The sequence below is a fragment of the Apteryx rowi genome, unplaced genomic scaffold (assembly GCF_003343035.1).
Source record: "Apteryx rowi isolate R43461 unplaced genomic scaffold, aptRow1 scaffold_403, whole genome shotgun sequence".
Taxonomy (NCBI): Eukaryota; Metazoa; Chordata; class Aves; order Apterygiformes; family Apterygidae; genus Apteryx; species Apteryx rowi.
In genome coordinates this window covers 281,198-301,866 of record NW_020450562.1, presented here as the reverse complement: position 1 = coordinate 301,866, position 20,669 = coordinate 281,198, and the positions used below count along the sequence as shown (strand labels likewise).

The 20,669-nt window shown below is 36.3% G+C and overlaps 1 protein-coding gene across 8 annotated transcripts in view; it reads left to right on the top strand.

Moving 5' to 3' along the window:
* PDK3 (pyruvate dehydrogenase kinase 3) overlaps positions 1-16,299 on the top strand; it is a 60,120-nt gene extending 43,821 nt beyond the window's left edge. For all 8 annotated transcript variants that reach the window (XM_026075402.1, XM_026075403.1, XM_026075410.1 and 5 more), the window contains 6 exons: positions 396-473; positions 2,741-2,817; positions 4,083-4,184; positions 4,359-4,469; positions 9,570-9,683; positions 10,795-16,299. In XM_026075402.1, coding sequence (XP_025931187.1) covers positions 396-473; positions 2,741-2,817; positions 4,083-4,184; positions 4,359-4,469; positions 9,570-9,683; positions 10,795-10,938 — 626 coding nt within the window. In that variant the 3' untranslated portion in view covers positions 10,939-16,299. The remainder of the gene's footprint in view (positions 1-395; positions 474-2,740; positions 2,818-4,082; positions 4,185-4,358; positions 4,470-9,569; positions 9,684-10,794) is intronic.
* The last annotated feature ends 4,370 nt before the right edge of the window (positions 16,300-20,669 follow it).

The following is a 20,669-nucleotide window of genomic DNA, read 5'->3' as shown; positions in this document are numbered from 1 at the left end:
ATGGTTGTCCATATCATCCTTTCTCATCCTCTTATATTTGAGATAGGAGGAACAAGTATTAAATTGTGATTGGGACATAACAAATAAGCAGATATTATGGTCAAACTATTATTAGACCCTTTCTCTGGTTTTCAGGCCCTGAGGAAAGAAAAAAAAAAAAAGCTTGTCTCCAGTAATCTGCTTTTGTTTATAAAACTTTAAATAGAATATGTCCATTCTTGATAATGGGCTATGAGCATACAGACAAAAAGGGATTAAAATTGTTACAGCATCACATTTGTAAACCAGTGCCTAAAATGAGTGTTCTGCTTGTAGTCTTTCAGATGCAGGATGAATGTTGCTAGTCTGTCTTAGCCGATTTTCATAAATCTCTGTTCTGTTCTCTTGTTTTTTAGATGCTTATGAAACAGCTAAGATGCTATGTGAGCAGTACTATCTGGTTGCACCAGATCTGGAAGTTGAAGAATTCAATGGTAATTGTGAAATTCATTTAATTCTGAAGTGATATATTTCAGAAAGAACATCTCTAATATCTGCTATTTCCAGCTTTGTTTAATTAATTTTAAGTTATAATTGAAACCCTGAAGTCCTACATGCAGAGTTCCTTCTCTTCCTCTTGTAATTTATCTACATGGGCACCTGAATTTTTGTTTATCACGATGACATGTTTACTTAATTCTTGATGCTGCGTGCAGAGTGCCACCTGCTGAACTGACTATCACTTTGAGAATTCTCCTTACTGGGAAAGAAATAGGCCTGCCATCTACTAATCTTTTAATAGAGCTGAACTATGTTTCATTTTGAAGTATGCTTGTAAATCCCGCTCTCAGGCCATGGGCCAGGATGGTTAGCTCTTCTGTGCAAGGTGGCAAAATTTGAAACATTTTTTTTTCCCACATAGTCTGTGCATGAAGTCTTGTACATAAATTTTTCACATGAAAATATTTTTCTAGTTGATCTCTAAGAAGAAAATTGGATGCTGCAAAACTGATGAGATAATCCTTGCCAGTCTGTTGACTGATCATTTTGTTCCCCACTTGTATTGATGAAATAGTAAAAGTAGATTTTTTTTTTTTAAGTTACAAAATAGTCTCGGGTGATCCTTTCACAAACTTTAGACAACTGTCCAAACACAAAACTAAAATGTTTCCAAACTTCAGAAGAAGGAAAAGGATTGCAAAAGTCTCAGAAATGGAAAACAAATTCAAAATAGAGGGAATGATATGTGGGAACATATTTTGCTCAAAGCAGAACTCAGCCTTGTAGGAATACTCTTCTGCACTAAGGCTGTTGGCAACACTGTTGCATTACTACCACCTCCCTCTCCCAAAATCAAAGAACCCAACCTTCCCCCACACCCCAAACCAAGTGTTTGATTTTAGAGCTAGATCATCACAAGGTACTGAGTGATGCAGCAGAGTGTTCAATACAAAATTCATTTGAGGACAAAGTCCAAAGATTCAATGGTCGGGCAAATTTCATCATCACAAGATGATGAAAGATCATGAGATCCCTTCAAAAAAGGGGGAGGGGGAAGGATAACTTGTTTTCTTCAAACTTACTAAATATCAACATGAGGAAAGGAACTTTTCAAATTACCCCACAAGAGTGAAAATAACATGTTCTCTGCATATACTGTGTTCCTCAAACAAGAGTACAAGTAAGTCCTTGTCATTACAGATGGGGCATGTATTTTGTATACTGCTGTGGACTTGCTGATGCATAAGAATTGGAATATGGACTTGGACAAAGTCAGTAAAACAGCAGGTCTCCTCGCAACTAATTATACAGAATGTTGTTTTGGTCGTCTTTTCCTAGGAGTTTTCACCAGATCTTAGAGAAATTACAAGAGTTTATATACCCTCTGTGTGTCTCTTAAAGTAGTAACTGGGATTATCTGCCCTTGGTGCTAGAAAAGATTAAATAGTCCTGCCCCTTTCTGCAGGCATGTTTACACCTTCCTGCAGTTTGTGAAGCAGGAATTTAGAGACTAGTTTCTTCAGTGTGAACTGCTGCTAAGTCTGACAAGCTATGACTGTATAACTTAATGCCAGGGGAATTTGAATGTTCAGGGATGACAGCATCTTCAGCACCAAACCTGTCACTGAATGTATTAAATGCAACTATACTCCTGCCGAATGAATCAGCTCTCTAGTATGCAGAGTTGTGACATGCACCTCTATTGAAATGTTGGTAGCAAGGACAGCAGTGGACAGAACAATTCAGTTATGATATGGAGGAAGACAATCATGATACTTTTTGAAACATATTTTGAAGATTTATAAAAATGCCTTACATTTTGCATGCTTTCATTAAGGAAAATAATGTATACATTTGCTTTTGAATAACTAAACAATTTTTTTAGTTTAAGAATCCTTTGTCCTGTCTGTTATGCTTTAATATTGCATATGTTTGTTAAAAAAAAAAAAAAAAACAAACAGTAGGTAGTTAATAATAATAATAATAAAAAAAAGTGTCATAAGTAACAATACTGTCAGTACTAGCCTCTGCTTAGTGAAGTTTCATATCTAAACAAAGTCTGCTGACATGGATGACTTTAAAAATCATCATTAGAATGTGTCATTTCAGGTGATGTCTGTAACTGAAACTTGTGTTTTCACTTCATGCAGCATGTTTTGCACTTGGAAAATTAGACATAATTGTCTTTGTCTATAGTTTCATATTGTTACTGTAAATAGAAATGCTGCAAGGGATTGTTTGGTGTCTTTTTTTTTTATAGCTAAAGCTCCAAACAAGCCTATTCAAGTAGTTTATGTACCATCTCATCTGTTTCATATGCTGTTTGAATTGTTCAAGGTAGGTAGCACTTTTTAATATTTGGAAGGGGTTGGTGAACTTATAGTACAGTTGTAATTAAGATTCTTTTCAGTTACTCTTAAGTGTTCTTTCAGTTTTCCTTTCTTAAGCTTAGTCTTAACCCAGTGAAGATTGTTTGAAATTGTGATAAAAGTTAGGCACACAACCCTCTATGATGCCCCTATATACTTAAGGAATTTTTCTGTGTTTTTCCCATTTCTCCTTTTGCACTTTTGCAGCTGATCAATTTAAAGCAAGCATAAACAATCTAGTTTTGCAATGATCATACATTATAAGGCCTTACAATTTCCACAAGATTGCTTCTTTATTGTGGATTTGAGGCCTGGGTAGGATCAGTGTCTTCTGTTTATTGTAAAAGCAGTCTGTGTCTCTTGAACAGTGTAAATGGTATGTTTTGTTCTGTTTTTATTTACTTTCTGAATTGTTTGAATGACAGTGAAAATGGAATGTGGGAGAGCTGTTGCAGGAGTGGCATGGTTTTGGAATAAGATAGGTGGTCCCTAGGTGGTGCAATTGAACATATTAGCAGTTCAAAAAAGCCCAATGTATTTGGTCAAAGAGAATCTTCTCCTAAATAATGTATTTTGGTTTTGATTTCTGACATTCATTTTAATTGACATCGAGGACGTTCATTTTAATCATCCCGTCTTGTTTATAAAGTTAGCTCTAGGCCAGAGAAGATGTGAATTTGAAGACTGGCTGTAGGTGTGCTTTGGTATAAGTTGTGAAACTGTATGAAATCAAATATGTTGTAGTTGTAAGTGATGTTATGTCTGTGATGGACTGGCAGTAGAAACTGTTCATTAAAAATGATACAGTCAGAATAATGAACTGTAACATTTTGTGACCCAGGTCAATAAAATAAAAGCTATTTCTCTGTGGTGAGCATCAGTATTGGTGTTCTGGCAGGTGGAGGGCAAGGATGTTGTCTTATTTTATAATTGCTGGATTTCACAGGGAGAAAATTTTTTCCTGCTTTATGTTCTCTGACTTTTTGTCAAGTAGGGAAAAGTATGTATGATAGAGTTCTGATGTAAAAGTCTAACTGGGCAGCTGATTTGCCTGAAAGCATTCCTTTGAATTTATTTTAAATATGGCCTTTTCTGTCTTGTATACAAATGTAGGACAAGGCATCTACATTCAACAAAATATATGCAAGTTGTAAGTTGTCACAAAAAGCATATATGGTAACGTTAGAAGCTACATTTATCAGAATTCAAGACACTGTTTTCTTTTATCTTCAGAACTCAATGAGAGCTACAGTAGAACTGCATGAAGGTAAGAGAGAAGGCTATCCGTCAATCAAAACTTTAGTCACTTTGGGGAAAGAAGATCTATCTATTAAGGTAAATGCCTAAAAATAAGTTCTTATACAACTTATGAACCTGTTACTGTATGATTTCTGGCATTTATTTCATATTCATGAATGTTTCTTAAGTCATTTAGATAATGCTGCTTGTGTTTTGCACTTTGTTTTTTTCAGAATGTGATGTTTAAAATTTTAACTTTTCATTCCCTAGATAAGTGATCAAGGTGGAGGTGTACCTTTAAGAAAAATAGACAGATTGTTTAACTACATGTACTCAACAGCACCCAGGCCTAGTTTGGAGCCAACAAGAGCTGTGCCTTTGGTAAGCAATTGTAATACATATTTAAATGTGCCTTGACACTACTCTAGCCATGCCTTTCCTTTCACTGCAACTGACTGGATCAGTTTTTCCATTGAAGAAATTGGCTATCATTAGTAATTTTGCACAGGTAAAACATATGAGGGGAAAATGCGGTCTGTTATCACCACTTAGTCTTTGGAGTAGGCAATTGCTTTTCTTTGTCTTGGGCATTATATTCTTGGAAAGAAGCTTGTCTTTATAAGCGCAACATTTCCACAGATTAATGGACAGGATTTCTTAGTGCTTTGTTACTAAAAAGGTGGATAACCTAATGAGCTATTTCTTGGTGTGCAGGCTGTTTACCTAAATTTACTAGATTAAATATTTGTATTGAAGAGGTGAACCATACTGTTAGTATTACAACAGTTGAGAAACAGTTCCTGATAATACATGCATTCATACTAAACTTTGAAAATGATTTTTATATAAGTTACAGTCTATGAAAACACATTTTTTTAAAAATCCCCAAATGTGGAATGTGTGACAGGATCACATTTGATGTATTTCTGTTCAGTTGGGGATATTTCACATGATACTCCCTTTTGAGATGTATCAGAGTCAGGTTTAGAAAACAAAACAACAGAAACCCTTTCCATAGCTGCTTCTAAGTGGAGAATTGCTTCAGCATTGAATGCTTTGATTCTTTTAGGAAGTATGGGGTTTTGGGGGGAGGGGGTTTATTTTATTAAGCTTTACCTCTTGTTTACCCAAGAGATAGACAGTGATATAACTACTGTTCCATTTGCCTGTCATTCAGTAAGTGGATCAGTAGTGATACTGTATTCTTGCTTTTCTTCTCATCTTTGCTCTGTATTGCTTCTGATGCAATCCCTTATCTTCACTCATGCCAAGAAAAAGTTGATTCTTTGAGCAATTTCCTTTCCTTGTTGAAATACATTCTTATCTAGTATGTTCTTATGTGATCTCTTTTTCTGGCAGTTGTGTGGTTGAAGAGCCTTCAGGCAGCTAATAAAATGTAGTGCAGAGTATATGGCTATTTCTGATATAAAATACCTGAAAGTGAATTTAGGGTTGAAACCTTCTCAAAGTGGTACAGAGTAATAACAGTTTCCTTTTACGTTTTTAGCAGAGTGCCTTTACGGTACTATTTTAGCGCACAGTTCTTAGCAGTGTGGCATGGAAGTGTATTGCGTTGTTTTCACCGCTGTTTGTTACCACTGCAGTAGGCGCGAAACCCAATTCTGTATCTACACTGGCCTGACATGAATCCTTCTGGCTTCCTAACTCCACAACACGTTAGCAACAACTATTTCAAACAATGCTGTGCCTTTTTCATAGCAAATCTTCTTGAATGGGATGAGTGATATGGAACAGTCCTTAATTCAAATACAAAGTATATTTTTCAGGTCAGGAATCTTTCTTGATTCATAACCTGCCTTTATTCTGCCTTGCTTTTGACCAGCAATTTGCTGTATCAGCCTAAAAAGGTTTTCTGAAAGTTATTCTTTCTAAGTGGGGGAAAAAAACTTGCATCTTGATTGCCAGTTACTTTCACTCTTAGAAAGTCTCTGCCTTTGTGGCTCTCTGATTGTAAAATATGTTCAGTTTAGGATTAGGATTGTTCTGTTTTTTTTGTTTTCTGTTTTTTCCCTTGTATCTTTAGCAATGTATTCCTCTGTTTATTTCCTAAACTTTAAGACCGCTTGCTTTGATTCTGTAGCATTTATACTTAGTTTTCTTCTAACCTACCCCAGCTTCAGGCTTCATTTTCCTCTTCGGTCTATGTCACTGTAGTCAGACCTGTAAAGTACTCCCTGTCTTGTGAGCATGACGGCTTCTGCCTTTTAAATCTTTCTGCTGCCTATACATGACCGAATGCTGAGAAGAGTTGCTAAGCTCTGTCCTTATACAGGTGCGTTCAAAAGGGGAAAAAAAACGAGAACTGGCAGTTTATGGCATATCTTTCCATTAAGAGCAAAAAGGACTTTCACAGTGAGGCTTGACACATTATGTGTTATGGTCCAGATCCAGTTATAAAAACAATTATGCTATTCTTTGCATGTTAGTCTGGAAATAAAAATCCTTCAGCAGGAGGGTTTCATGTAAATGAATCATCTTTGAAGTCCATACGGAAGGAAGGCTTCCTAATTGCTCAGTACCAAAGACTAAAACACTTTAAAGAATTACAGTGCTCCAGAAGATAGGTAGGTGTCTTGACTTAGATATATTTGTTTACTAAACTGTAGTGTAGTGTAAAAAAACTTATTTTTCTGTTCTAACCCCCCCCCCCCCGCATGCATGCATGCACACGTTGTTATAGGATCCCCTATCTAGTTTATGAAACGTTCATTGACTTAGAGGCGGGGAAGAGAGGGATCTATGGTGTTTGAAAATTATTTTCAGTGTTATTGCAATTGTTTTTTTTAAATCAGCTGAGAAACCTTGTTACTATGGCAGCAGGTCTTGTGTTCATCTGTAGTATTATATGCATAGTGGAATCGTTAGAAGCACATGGTAATGTTTAATGATAATTGGATTTTGAGGGGGGTGGAATTCAACAATTCTGTCTGTGTTGGAAGCGTTTGTTTATAGGGGGAGAAATGTTGTTTAAATAAGGTTTAATTAAACCTGTAGACACCAATAACAAACAAATTTAATAATTTCCCATTTGTATAATACATACTATAATGTTAAATGAGAAATTGGCACTAAAAAGCTTTCTCTTCTCAAGGCAGTTGTGCACTCATTGACTATGTTCTATACTCTAGATCAAGCATGGACCTATGTAGTAATCAATTTGTGTTAATTTTCTTGTATTTTGCAAAATATAGATCTTGCCTTAACAAGGTACTCATATCTGAGATGTGTTGTCTTCACATTTCTTATCAATTAACTGTTTTGGAAAATACTCTGAAGACAATGTAGAGAAGGAACTGATGGGAAATATGTGGAAGAGGAGGGAGAAAATAATTATGTGGGCCAGTACAGTTTGTAAAAAGATTCTCCTGGAGGGAGGATAGGAGGAGGAAGCAAGTGAAAGTTGGACATAGATATTAAGGAAGTATAATTCTGGGGAGAGGAAAGTGTAATATGTTTTCAGGATTGCTTGATACAGCCCTTAACTTGAGCAGTTCCTGGGGGTATGTAGTAGCTACAATTTGCCTTGTACTTTTAATTTCAGTAAAATATTTACTGTCCTGTTTCCAGCAAGTAAGTCTTTGGAACTTTGTTTTAGAAGTTCTTTCTAAAGCAGTCAGATAACTTCCCCCTTTTTAGAGATTCACAAAGAGGTACTTCTTGTCTTGAAATGAGATGTGTGGAAGTGATGCATGTGTCTATAATGGGAGTCTTTGAGAATTAAGTTTTTGAAGCATGCTACTTTTTTTGCAAGAATGCATCTAAGTAGCTGTTTTAACAATGGGAATGGACACTGATAACTATAACAAACAGCATGAGCAGAAAAAGGCAAACGGTTTCCAATTTGTGCTTGCCATTTCTGTTTCTCCTTTTGCTCCAATGAGCTGTTACAGTCATCAGTGTGAGCAACTCTATAATCAATTTGAGAGCACTAAATTTAGTGCTTCTCCTTCTGCAAAAACAAGGAAGGAGGACAGAAGATACTTGTGCAGACTGTAGGTGACAGAGAATTTGTGATGGACACTGTAGTACAAAGTTCTTTAATATCCCCTTCCCCCTCCAAGGGATCTCAGATAGGTTTGTTTCTTATGAAGTGACACCACATATTAAGTGCATGTAATGCTCACGCATCCTTGTTCTTAGCTCTCTTATTTTATAAATCGTTACAGGGTTTGGTTTTAAGATTCAGCTCATGATTCTTGCTTGAAGTCAAGCGTTGCATCAGTTCCACTAAAATCATTTACTCTATCTGAACCCTTACCCCTCCCAGTATCTTTCAGGTTTCTTTGTAGAAATATTATATTGGAATGAGTTCACTGGTTTTCTGAAAATTTTAAGTGCCTAATTCTTTCTGTAATCTATCCTTATGGAAAAGTTTTATTACTCCCTTGCCCTGTATACCCTTACTTTCAAATGCTTGTATGTTTGGAAGCCCTCTTTTATTGCTCTGGACAGTCCTGAATAGTTCAGGGAGATTCGAGTGGATAATCGAACATGGTGATTCTCAGCATGTACCTGCTTGTCTGAAAGAGAAGATTTGTAGATGAAAATCTAAATCGCTGGCTGCAGTGTGAGGTGCTTGCTTTTTTGTGTGTGTGTGATAACTTTTTCTCACAAGAGAGGGTTGGAAAAGGTGTGAAGCTTTTGACTTGTTTGCAGCTATGATTCTGAAAACCAGTGTTTTAAAATTGAAAATTTGTATCTGTCAAGTCTATTGTACTTTGACAAATAGCATGGTCTGTACAGGCTTTTAATCTTCAATAGATCATACACTGCTCTGCGGAACCCTGACTCTTTGTTAGATGGGTGAGCAATAGCCAAGATTATTTGCTTAGTATTGCTTTGCATATTGTTAATAAAGTCAATTTTCTCTGCAGTAGTAGTTTTCTGAACCCCTTTGCAGTATGGCATCGCCAATCAAATAGTAGTGTGACCTAGATGAAATAAACAGTTGTCTCTTGTTTTCTTGCATGTTCTCCTAGGTGTAGAGGCTTTTGAGAATAATAATGCCAGGGCTTAGGGGGCAATGTGCTGTTGGGAATTTGGTATCGGCAAAGAAAGAATGAAATATTATAGCAATAGCAATCATTGTGAGGAAGCCATGGAGAGTATCAGCTTGCTTTGATTGGAAACTGCATGTACTGTGTGTGGCACCTACTTGCCTCCTTGGGGAAAATGAGAAATGACCAAAGTAGTCCTAACAAAGGTTTATTTCTTTAGGATGTTATTTTTTCCCTCTTATGTATTTAAACWAAAAAAAAAAAAAAAAAAACCTAAGACAAAATGAGATTGATTGAATACCAACTTATAGTGCAGGCTGAGGAGTAAAGGAATGTTTGGAGGGTAATCTGAAGCAAATCTAATAATTAGGTATCTTCAGTTTTATAAGCAATAACAGTGATGTGTTGCCTTTTTTCTTAAGCTTTCCATCATATTTTTCCTTCTCTTTTCATATTTTTGTAGGCTGGATTTGGCTATGGTTTGCCAATTTCTCGTCTTTATGCCAGGTATTTTCAAGGTGACCTTAAACTCTACTCAATGGAAGGAGTTGGTTCAGATGCTGTAATTTATTTGAAGGTATGAATTTGACCCTTCTATATGCTAATAATTTTGTGCAATCTGATAGTTTACAGCAGGCAAATGTTCTCCTGAACAGGTGATTTTTTTTCTCTCTTCACTCTTGAATTTGTTTTCAAATTTGTAATTGTTATCTTAGTTATATTTTATTCAAATCAGATATGCAGAATTCTAAAAACAGATTATAAATGTTAACCTCAGCACTAATATTAGTTTCCAGTGTTTTTTCATTTCCCCATGTTGAATCTTTGCATTTTGTTGATCCATTGTAAGTGCTGAAATTTCAAAGAGTACTTGTGTGATGGGAGATAATTTTAGTTAGTACATTTTGGTTCTGCTAGTTTTGACCACAACAAAACTGAAAGAAGACTGTTGTATAACTCCTGACTAATACATTTTATTTCTATACAGTTCTTGACCTCTGTGCGGTAGACTATTGATCCTGCTGTTATTTTTCAGGAGATCGCAGGCTATTCAGGGGCTTAAGTTTAAAACTAACTGCTTGAACTATACAAGGGAATTTAAAAGTACAGCTCGTGCACAGGCTGTTGACTTAGTGTTGTCAGTGTGCCTCACTGTATAGTGAGCGAGCTGTGCATTTCTGCACCAACTTCAGTTTCTGATGGGTTTAATCCTATGTATGAATGTGTGGAGGAAAACTTGGGTATGGCCTTTCTCAGAGAAAAGGCATGCCACTCTTCTAAACTGCTTCCCCACGAATTAGTGTTCCAACATAGTCTAAGGGAGTCTAAGTATATTGGGTAAGTGGAGTGTCTAAGTAAACTAGCTGTCTGCCCCATATCGATGACAAATCTCCCCAAAATACTTTTGATCCAAGCTTTTTTTTCTTAATGTCTTTGTAGACGTCATTCCCTGGAGACGAGGGAGATATTTTAAGATGTTATTTTCTTTTAACTTGTACTGTACTGTAATTCTTTAGGAATGACTAGTCATAGCCAAAGTATTTTCAAAACAGTGTTGTGATGTGTAACACTTGGATTGTTGAGGCTTTTGTTCAATATGAAAGCCGGAACTCTAGAATTCCCTGAAGTATCTTCGTGCTGTTGATATTTCTAAATGATACCTTACCATTGCTTTTCTTTTTTCATAGGCCCTTTCAAGTGAATCATTTGAAAGACTTCCTGTTTTTAATAAGTCAGCGTGGCGACACTACAAGACCACACCTGAAGCAGATGACTGGAGCAATCCTAGCAGTGAACCAAGGGATGCTTCTAAATACAAAGCTAATCGATAATTTCCCACCTTTTGTGTTTCCTGAGGATGAGCTCTGCATTCAGTATAAAGTTTCTGCTTTGTTCCAAAATCCTTAAACCACAATAGCCAATTACTTCCAAACAAAGACCTAATCAGGGCTTTGAAAAATAGTAAGAACAAAGGCTGGGACTTAAAGGAAGGCACTAAGCATGTTTGGTATGTGAATTCTGTCTGCTTCACCAGAATATGCTTGGTTGGTTCAGTCATGTATTGACAAAAGGGATTGCTCAGTGATTGCACTTAAGATTACAATGTTATATTTGAAATGGCCAATTTTTATTACAATGTAAGAATTGGCAAGATGTGCAGAATCCCTTTTAATGATGAATAGTATCTTACACAGCAATATGGCATAAGAGAAAAATTCTAGGGTAGTTAAACATATGCTTAGCAAATCCACTCTTTGCTGCATTTTATATTGCAGTGTCACCTGTTACGGAAAATCCCTTTGAGCTCTTCAGATCTTATACTTAATGAGCTTATAAATACATAGTTCTAAAAAGGGTTGTGCAGCTTTAAACCGATGCTTTCCCCAGATTCCCAAATCCATTTGTCAAGTGCATACAAAAATAATGTTCTTACAGGGCATTGGGACTTTTCACTTCTTGGTATGCACCTTAATGATTTTCTTGACTTGCACAAGAATGCCAAATGGTAAATCACATTAATTATGCATTTGTAAACATTTTTTCTTGTTTTGAGGAAAGATCATAAGTAGTTTGATCATCTCTCCATACTTTCAAGAATTCCCATCACTATGGAGGAGGGGAGAAATTAAATTTCATGTTCATTGCCTGTCATTTTTGGGGGTGGGGATGAGGGGAAGGGAGAGAAATGCTGAGAGGCCAGACAGCCAATCATACAAATAAATTTGCCTTAAGAATGTTGGTCACTTGGAACCCAATTAGTATAAACCTGTAAATAGTTTGCAAAGTTATTTATATATTCAGTGTCTAACAATAGTCTGGTAATCTGAATTTGTAGTGTATATAAAGATGTTGTACACCAGCTTTTGGAAAGTGTCATTGGTCTAAATATCTGAAACTGGATGTATGGGAGGGATAAGAAAAGACAGATGATGCCTGATTTAAAAAAAAAAAAAAAAAAAAAGGAAAAACCTAAATAAGTAACATCCTCTTAAATTTGTTATAAGTGTTGCTGTTGAGTGTTAGGAAACTGTACTTCACCAAGTCTCTGCCAAATAATGTTTCTGATACTATGGCCTTTCAGAAGGATTTGTGAGGTTAGAAGTTCTGGTGATATCCTACCCATAATAGGGATAGGAATAAAGGTAGATAAGTTGTAAGCACCTCTGCACCCTCAATTTCTCTTAAGTGTTTTGATATTTTTTGAAAGATATTGCAGATTTTAACATGGAAAAATGAAACCTGTTTGCTTGAACTGTGGGGGAACTGTCTCTTTTGTCCTCCTGAATATTTATTTTTGTAAAGAACTGGTCTGTTAGGTAAACAGGGAAAAACTGATAAATTTCTAGATATTTTTTAAAAACCTTAGTTTGACTTAATGATAGTACTTTGCACTTACATAGCACACTTCATCAAAGGATTTCAGAGTGCTTTGAGTAATAAGCTTCCTATAGCCCCATTTCTGAAAAGCTAAAGTCCTTATCCTGCAAACCCTTACTCTCATCTATTGCGGTCAGTTCAAGAATTTGTATGTGAATAATTCATGCATTTGTGGGGCTTGAGGTTCTGTAGGTTTCTCTACACTGTACACTTAAGTGGGGTTGGAGTACCAGGTTGTTTGGGCACCACCTCGTACGCGTCTATGCGTAATGCTGCAGCACCGTCTGGAGACAGAGATACCAGAGTGATTGCTGACGGCTGTCTAACTTGGTAGCTGGTAAGCGGTGCCCTTCTTAGCCCTGTCTGTCAGTCTGTCAGCAGATCAGAGGAGGGACCATGCTGATGGGGCTGTCCTCTGCTGTTCCCCAACCACATTCATTTGACCCTAGCGAGGAGATCTTTACATGGCCCTACACAGCACCGTGAAGGGGTACCTTGCACGACCTCCGGAGCATTTCCCATGACTGCAGACACTGCTGCAGAGGAGGCAAATCGCTATTCAAGCGATACAACTATGATACTGTGGAGAAATCAGTGTAATAGGTTTGCCTGAAAAATCAGTTAAAAGTTGCATCTACTAAAATTTAGTCAGTTAACTTCTGCTCTCACCCACAACTTCCTACTGTTCTTTTAATTCAAGTTTTCTACACATAATAGAAGAAAACTTATTTGAAAATGGAAGTTCATGATGAAACATGAAGTTCATGATTTTTCCGGTTGTGTGTGGTCTGTTTTGCCTGGAACTTTGCTTAAAATGTTCCAATGAATAAAATCGTTTGTGTAAGAAGCTGAAGTTTAGTTTTTGTTAGAAGTCATATTTTTGAAGTAGTATATTATTACCTCGTGCTTCTTTATGACTGTCTCCTTATAAATGAAGAGGAAGAGGAATGGAAAGGATGCAGGGATATTGAACATTAAGCAAATGTTAAACATGGAAGCCAATAAATGAGAAGTGAAGATACTTCTGAGGATATTATATTGTACTGTTAGTCATGTCACTACTTTTTCTACCAAAACAACTGACTTGGCTTTCAGAGTAACTGAACCGCTCTAGTACTTTGAAGACTCCAGTCCCCTGAAATGGCAGTTATTTCCAACAACCCTGATTATGACCAAGCAGTTCGGAAAAGGAAGATAGAGCACGAGAAAGCATTTTTCTTTCCATTTTCCAAGGTCTGTTCTTGGGAATTTTGCTGACTGTGAGCAAGAAGTAACTTCACTCCTCTCCAGGCTTGCCTACACAGCCTGTGCTTTAATAGAAATCTCGTGTCTGTTGCAAGTTGCCCTTCACTCGTTGTCCTCATGCCATGTTCCTACACAGGGATATCTGAAAATTGTCCTAGGAACAACATCAACAGACCTATGAGTAGAAGAGAGTTTTTCCATGGGTATGCCTGAAAAATGAGAGTGGATACTTTTTTAATCTGGCTACTTTATCTACAGATTTTGCTCTTTTTTCAGTCACTTGTAGCTTTGATTGGAATCTGTTGTAACTGTTTGTTTCAATATTTTGGGGCAGTTAATTCAAAAATTTTTGATGATACAAAAATGTATTTCTTTTTTATGGATTTCAGATATATGGCCTGCTAATGTTACTGCAACCTGCTTGTCTTGAGTTACAGGACACAGTAAACAGAGAAAATGTTTTCAGTGAAAATACTTTGTATCTGTTGTGCTTCGTGATTAACAGAAACAATCTGAGCAAGAGATGCTTGCTCCTTGATTCCTCCTGAGAATTTACAACCAATTTGTATGTCCTAGTGTAAATGGAATAGTTTAGCTTTTTCTTCCAGCGTGCATTTTGTGGTGTGTCTGTCTTGAATATAGGTATTAATGCCCTGCCTAGTTTATTGCTAATAGATACTGAAGCCTTTCCAAATCATATATATATTTCTGCTCCCTGTTTCTTCTAGATTTCCTTTTAAGACTAAAAGGAGTCTTTCAGAGTCAGCACTTCATAACAACTATTTGAAAAATATTGAAAGGCTTAAACAAGTGTTGTTTTACAACTCAGATGTGCAGTCTGTGCCTCCGTACTTGACTGTGATGACCTAGAATAGTACTGAGAAGGTCTTTATCCTGCTGCAGTTTGTGCTACCTCCTGAGTAATGTTTAAAGCAAGTTCCTTGACATAAGTTTAAGGAATATGGATATTAATTCTAGTGTTCTTGCAAAACTCAAGCTACTTTCTGGCTGTATAAACTACACTGATGCTCCAACTAGATAACATAATTTTCTTTGTCCTCAGTGGTGTGCAGAATTGGTTTGCTCTGAAACAACTGTCACTTTCTCTAAAGAAGTGAACAAAGTGATCATTTCTCACTATAGTGCAATCTCCTATTCACCTCAACCCAAACTTAAGTATTTAGGGTGAAATCTTGACCTTGTAAATATAGAAGGCATTTTATCCCCTCGCCCTTAATAAGCACTTTTAGATCCTTACATGTTAGGTGCTGTAAAGTGCAAAGTGGTCTTGACAGATATAATCATTTTGTAGAAAACAGCCTAAATGTTTGTTGTTAGTTATATTTATCTCTTGACAACAGCCATGTCTGATTGTGAGATGTTCGGTTAGTATGCACGTTTCCTTGGTCGCTGCACCGATGCTGTAGTTTCTAATGGCTTTGCATCTCTTTTTCTTGACATATTCACTTACCTATGAATTAGATATCTAAGGATGTTTTAGCAGAAGTTAAGAGAATGTAATGGCAGATGACAAAATGATGTATTACTGAATTCAAAGATGAATTTATTCACAAATGAGGAATACAGTCATTGTGTAGTGACTTCAGGGCTGAATCTTGCAAATACTTGCACAAGTAACTGCTTATGAGACTAATCTCACTTAATTGGATCTCCTTTCAGGATCAGGACCCAAACTGTTGACATTAATTAAAACCATGAAGATTTATATAGCTAAAGTAACTTTCTAATTAAAAATAGCTAAGAAAATTTAAAGTTCATATGCTTTAATTGCAGTATTATGCCTTAAAAGATCTCAGAAATTGGCATAGATAAAACTTTTGTTTCTTAAATTTAGAAGATTTTATGTAGTATCAGTAGGACTGATTTGTTTGATTGTGATATTTCTGATGTTTTCAAACTAGTACCAAATGCTTTATTAATTTTTTTCCTTTGAATTGAATACTGTCAAAAAGTGCCAGATTGACAGTCCTTAAAAATTCATACTCTCTGCCTGCAGACCGTATTAGAAGATGGGCAGTGGCAGTGCAAGTTTCCTTGTGGTGCGCTGCTGGTGCTTTCAGCGGTTTATTTAGCAAGGACTGTCCTTAGGTGAGAGACCTGCTAGCTGTTTCATGCTTGCCTTCTCCGTTGCCCAAAGCACTCAATTTGTGCAAATTGTATTAGGTTTTATCATGTGTGTTTCTGTCAGTAAAAGTCAAGTGAATTTGCTCTCAGCATTGGTTACTGAGCAGAATCCCTAGGATACTAGCTCAAGTCATGGCTGAGCTGCTCTGTACCTGGCATCCAAGAGGGAAGGAGGTTTCACGTTGCCATTCCTCTGAGGTGGCAGCGTTCAGACTGCTGGTTTGAATGAGCTGAACTTTTTTAATGGAGGAGGAAGAAGCTAATTTTTTCATGAGATTACTTGGTGATGTTTTAAATTTTATTTCAAGTCTTCTGTAATTTGTGTTGGAATTGTTTCTAGTCTGGTAACCATGTATATAATTTGTGTGTACTCTTATTTTCCTTTTTTCCTTACATTGCTGTCAAATAAAAATATGTAAAAACTACACAGTTGACATCTTTAAGGGCCTGAATTGGTTTCACACACTGTGGAGCTCAGTTTGTAATTTGGCAGCACAAGTTGAACTTGAGGCATGTGCCTAAAGAGGGACACACAAAGCTTCAGTTTGGAGCTCAGAATAATTTTAGAAATCACAGACTAAATCCTTAAAATGTTTTACTTGCATGTTCTGTCATAAAGCGATTTGAGCTTTTTTTTAGCTTTTATGGAAACCTACATTTGGGTGTTTCCAAGTCCATCTTCCTCCCCGCAGAGATCTAATATTAATCTCAAGCTTAACATCCTCTTTGTTTAGTTATTTGTAGAACTAGATGTAAATGCAATTGCTTCCACATTGTAGTACTCTGAATTCTCAGGTACGTTTAATCTGATCTCTGTTGTATCAGACTTCCAGGTAGATTTTAAGACTTTAAAACTTTCAATGTCTCTGATAAATATTTGTTTTATTTCTGTCCAATATGATTGCTGTACTTCCTTTCTAGGAGATTTATGAGTACAATTCTAGGGAGTCTTGACCTTATGAAAATGCTTCTTTTCACAAAAGACTCACACTTGCACTCTGAAGCTCCTCCACTTCAGTTAACTTTCAGTGATTCTTGTGGCATGAAACATAATTTGTTTTTAAAAAGGTAAAATTACATGCTAACATAGCTGTACTTCACAATTCTTGATTTTGCTGTTATGCCAGGAACTTGACATTAAAATGTTTACAAAGACAGCAGTTCTGTGGAAAACAAAATTGATTGTACTTGATTTGAGAGGAATTTTGAAACAAGTTTTGTTTTTTTGGTTTTTTTTTTTTGCTAATTGTAAGTCTGAAGATACATTTTCCTACAAAATAATGGAAATGCAAAAGTATTTGTGGGAGACTGGCTTTTTGAAAAATTGTTACTGCAGGAATTACTCTGGGTCCATCATTTTTGCAAATATTTGTTCTACTTTATTCCTTTTTCTATACAAATATGTTCCCTGGCTTCTATAGGCTTGCAGCTTTAAAAAAAAAAAAGTGGTGTTGGGGGAATGTGTACCCTAATGTATTTTGGAATAAAACTTATTTTTTCTCTATTGTATTGTAGTCTGAGCTCAGAAACTTAAGCGACTTAATTTTTTGACTCTGTTTTGCTCTCTCTCCTTAACTAGCCCTCATTGCTCCTTTCTCAGAACACTAATAGAGATAAAAAAAAAAAAAATCAGGCTTATCTAGAAACTGCCATTTCTGCATAACTGCCTAAAATAGAACATCCTTGGCAAGAACCCCAAATTCTCCTTTCTCACTTTCTTAGAGGAATCCAGGAAAAATTGTATTTCAAGGGACTTTGCATTAAATTGAAATTAAATAAATTTGTTTAGCTGCTGGGAACTTGACCATTTGAAAAGATGAGTTTCATTCATGTTTCTCCAAGTACCTGGTTTGGGGGGGGATGCACACTCATGTTCGGAAAAGGTGTTAGCATTGGCAATAAAATCAAAGGAAAAAATCCCGTACACTTGCATAACAAAACAACTAGACAGCTAGGGAAACTACAATAGTCTAGTTGCAATTTTAGTGCAGTTTGCAGCATACATAAGGTATGGGTGATACCAGAGCTCCATAACTGAGCTCTTTTTATGCTTGACCTTTACTGTTGATCAAGGTTTAATAATTTATTGATTGAATATATCAATGTAAGTAACGGAAGGGAGAATCTAAGTGCTCAAATCATGGTTGTTACTGTGGTAGCAGCACAACTTTACAGCTCTTCACACTGCTGGTTCGCAGATGTGCTGGAGTTAGTGGGACCAAACTCTGAGTGATGCTGAAGGTAGCAGCTGAGCTACCTATTTTGCCAGTGGTGATACTTGCTTTTAAGTAAATTTGAAGCCCGCGGTCTTGGCCACTTGTATTTCTGTGGAGTACAGTGTTTCCTTTGATGTTCAGTATTATTCAGGATCGTCTCCTGAAATCATGCTTGCTTCCCAGAAGTTTTTGGTCTCCTGACGTTTAAACAGTAGAAACTCCTGTAAAGGTTTAGAAACAAAACCTGGTTATGGTGGATGTTTTAAATTGTTTTAAATGAACCTGTATTTCCAAAAATCCTTAGGACTCCAGTTATTTTCAGTGATAGTTCATGATGGAAATGCGTACCAAAAAGATTATTTGAATCTGCAGAACAACTGTTGCAAAGAGCCCCTTACGCTTTGTGTTACTAAATAGCATGTTTAGTGCAATAGTTCAGGAATTGAGAAACGAGAGGGAAGAATTCAAAAGGTAGATTTAAGAATTACATGTTTTAAATAAAACTCATTTGAAACTACTAGAATGTTTTTGAGGCAGTATACTTTTACTGATCAGGGAAACATATTTTCATTAGGTTTAGTAGATTTTTTGGGATATTATAGTTCAGAACAAGGATTGGCTATACAGATATATATTTTCTACTGGAGTTTTTCTTAAAATTTCCGTTAGCATTACCAATGAAGTCATCTGTATGAAGGTAACTTCCTAGGAGTATACGTTATGTCTAAGTTACTTTATTCCATGGGTCCCTTGGAAAAGTGTTGCAGTTAGGAATTACTAAGGATCCCATGAGAACTGTTGCTGGAAAATAACTTTGGTACCTGATCACCCTGCGTATCTCAGCACAGTTTGTTGCCACACATTTCTTTTGCTTGAAGCATGTAATTTGTATTTCTGAGCATCTTCTGTTTCGTTTTTTTTGTTCGGGTTTTTTTGCTGCTATATGAATCTCCTTGAAGCCAAAATTTCTTGGATGATTCTAGGCAGTTTGAAATGTCTGTTGTAAAATAACACCCTAATATTTTACCTTGAAATTTCCTCAACTTCCCATAGAGTTTTACAAGTGTTTGTAACTTATTCAAGAAGATTTGGAGGGGGGGGGGAAGAAGGTTACCAAGCAATTCCAGGACAGGAAAATGCCTGGAGACTCAACTTAGCTAACACAAACTTTCTTCTTTAGTCATAAGCGGGGCCCAGTTTTCTTTCCATTGAAGAATTTCTTTCTCAGCTTCAGATGAGAAGAAATCTGTACATTGTATTTTTCCCCCCACACTGCTTACCTTTTGACACGTAGGATATTCACAGGAGAAAAGTGATTGATTAAGTAGCTCAAAATTGCGAAATCTTGTCAGCATGTATTGCATAATATTTGCCAATAGCTGTCTGTAGGATGGGAGGTAACTAGCTACAGCAAGAGTATAATTAAGATTTATGGCTCCAGGACACAGGCTTATGTGGGAAAACAATTTATGATAAAGGATCAGTTTCTCACTATACAATTCATATATTTTTTAGACTGCTGTAGACTCATCATTATTCAGTACTTAAATTTGTTACTTTCAGTGGAAACAAATCTTGCAGTAGGCAGCTTTCAAACATAGTTGGCATGCAAAACTTTTCAGGTGAGCTTAATAGAAAAATATTAAATTTACATTGTTTGTCAGATTAGTTTATATTTGTAATTTGTCTTTGAGGCTGTTCATACTTTAACCTTTTGTATCATCTCCTCCAATGGTAGAGTAAAATTAAATGACTTAAAGTACAGCAGGTGTTATTTGCCAAGAACACCACACATTCAGAAACTCATTACAACAATCTGAAATCTGTTCTCCAGCTAATGCTTTGGATACATTTTTCTTACATCTTTCACCCAAACTGTCCCCCTTTCTCTCTCCTAATCCAAAGGCAACAGGCATGTCACTTTGTTTCTACTTGATGCAACTAGGAGACTTGATTTGAGAGCTGTAATAAGACTTTTCTCCTTAATCAGTGTCATTGCAAATTGTTTTCTTGAAATTAATGAATACATAGACACATATGAGTGCTTTTATTTAAAAGACTTTTTTTCAGAAGAAAGCTTCTGTTCTGCCAGCTTTCAAGGTCACAGGTTGATCTGTGTTTTGGTATTGCCAAGCTCTCCCAGGACAGCATTATTAGAATTTGCTTGTGGTTTTCAAAATTGACTCCAGCTTTCTTCCTGTTAATGAGATGGAGATCATTAAAATGTAGGAGCTGTTCTGATATGCTTGAGGTTGTCCTGTGGTGCGCTGGTCTTTTGATATGCTTTCTGCAAGGAACTTGCCTCTCTCTCTTGCTTTGCTCTTTTTTTGTGGTAATAAATCTCTTCATAAGAGAATACTTGATATGATGCTTGGGGCTGTGGAGGACCCACACTTAGAAGATGATTTAGTTTCGCATCCACTTGAAGAAACCTATTTTTTCTTGTGCAATACAGACAGACCTGGTTGTATGGTAGTTCTTCTGTCTCTAGATGCTGGTGAACTAAAGGTTAAGTTTTATCAGTGGGGAAACAATGTTTTTCCCTTCTTTATTAAAAAAAAAAAACTGTCCATTTTCAG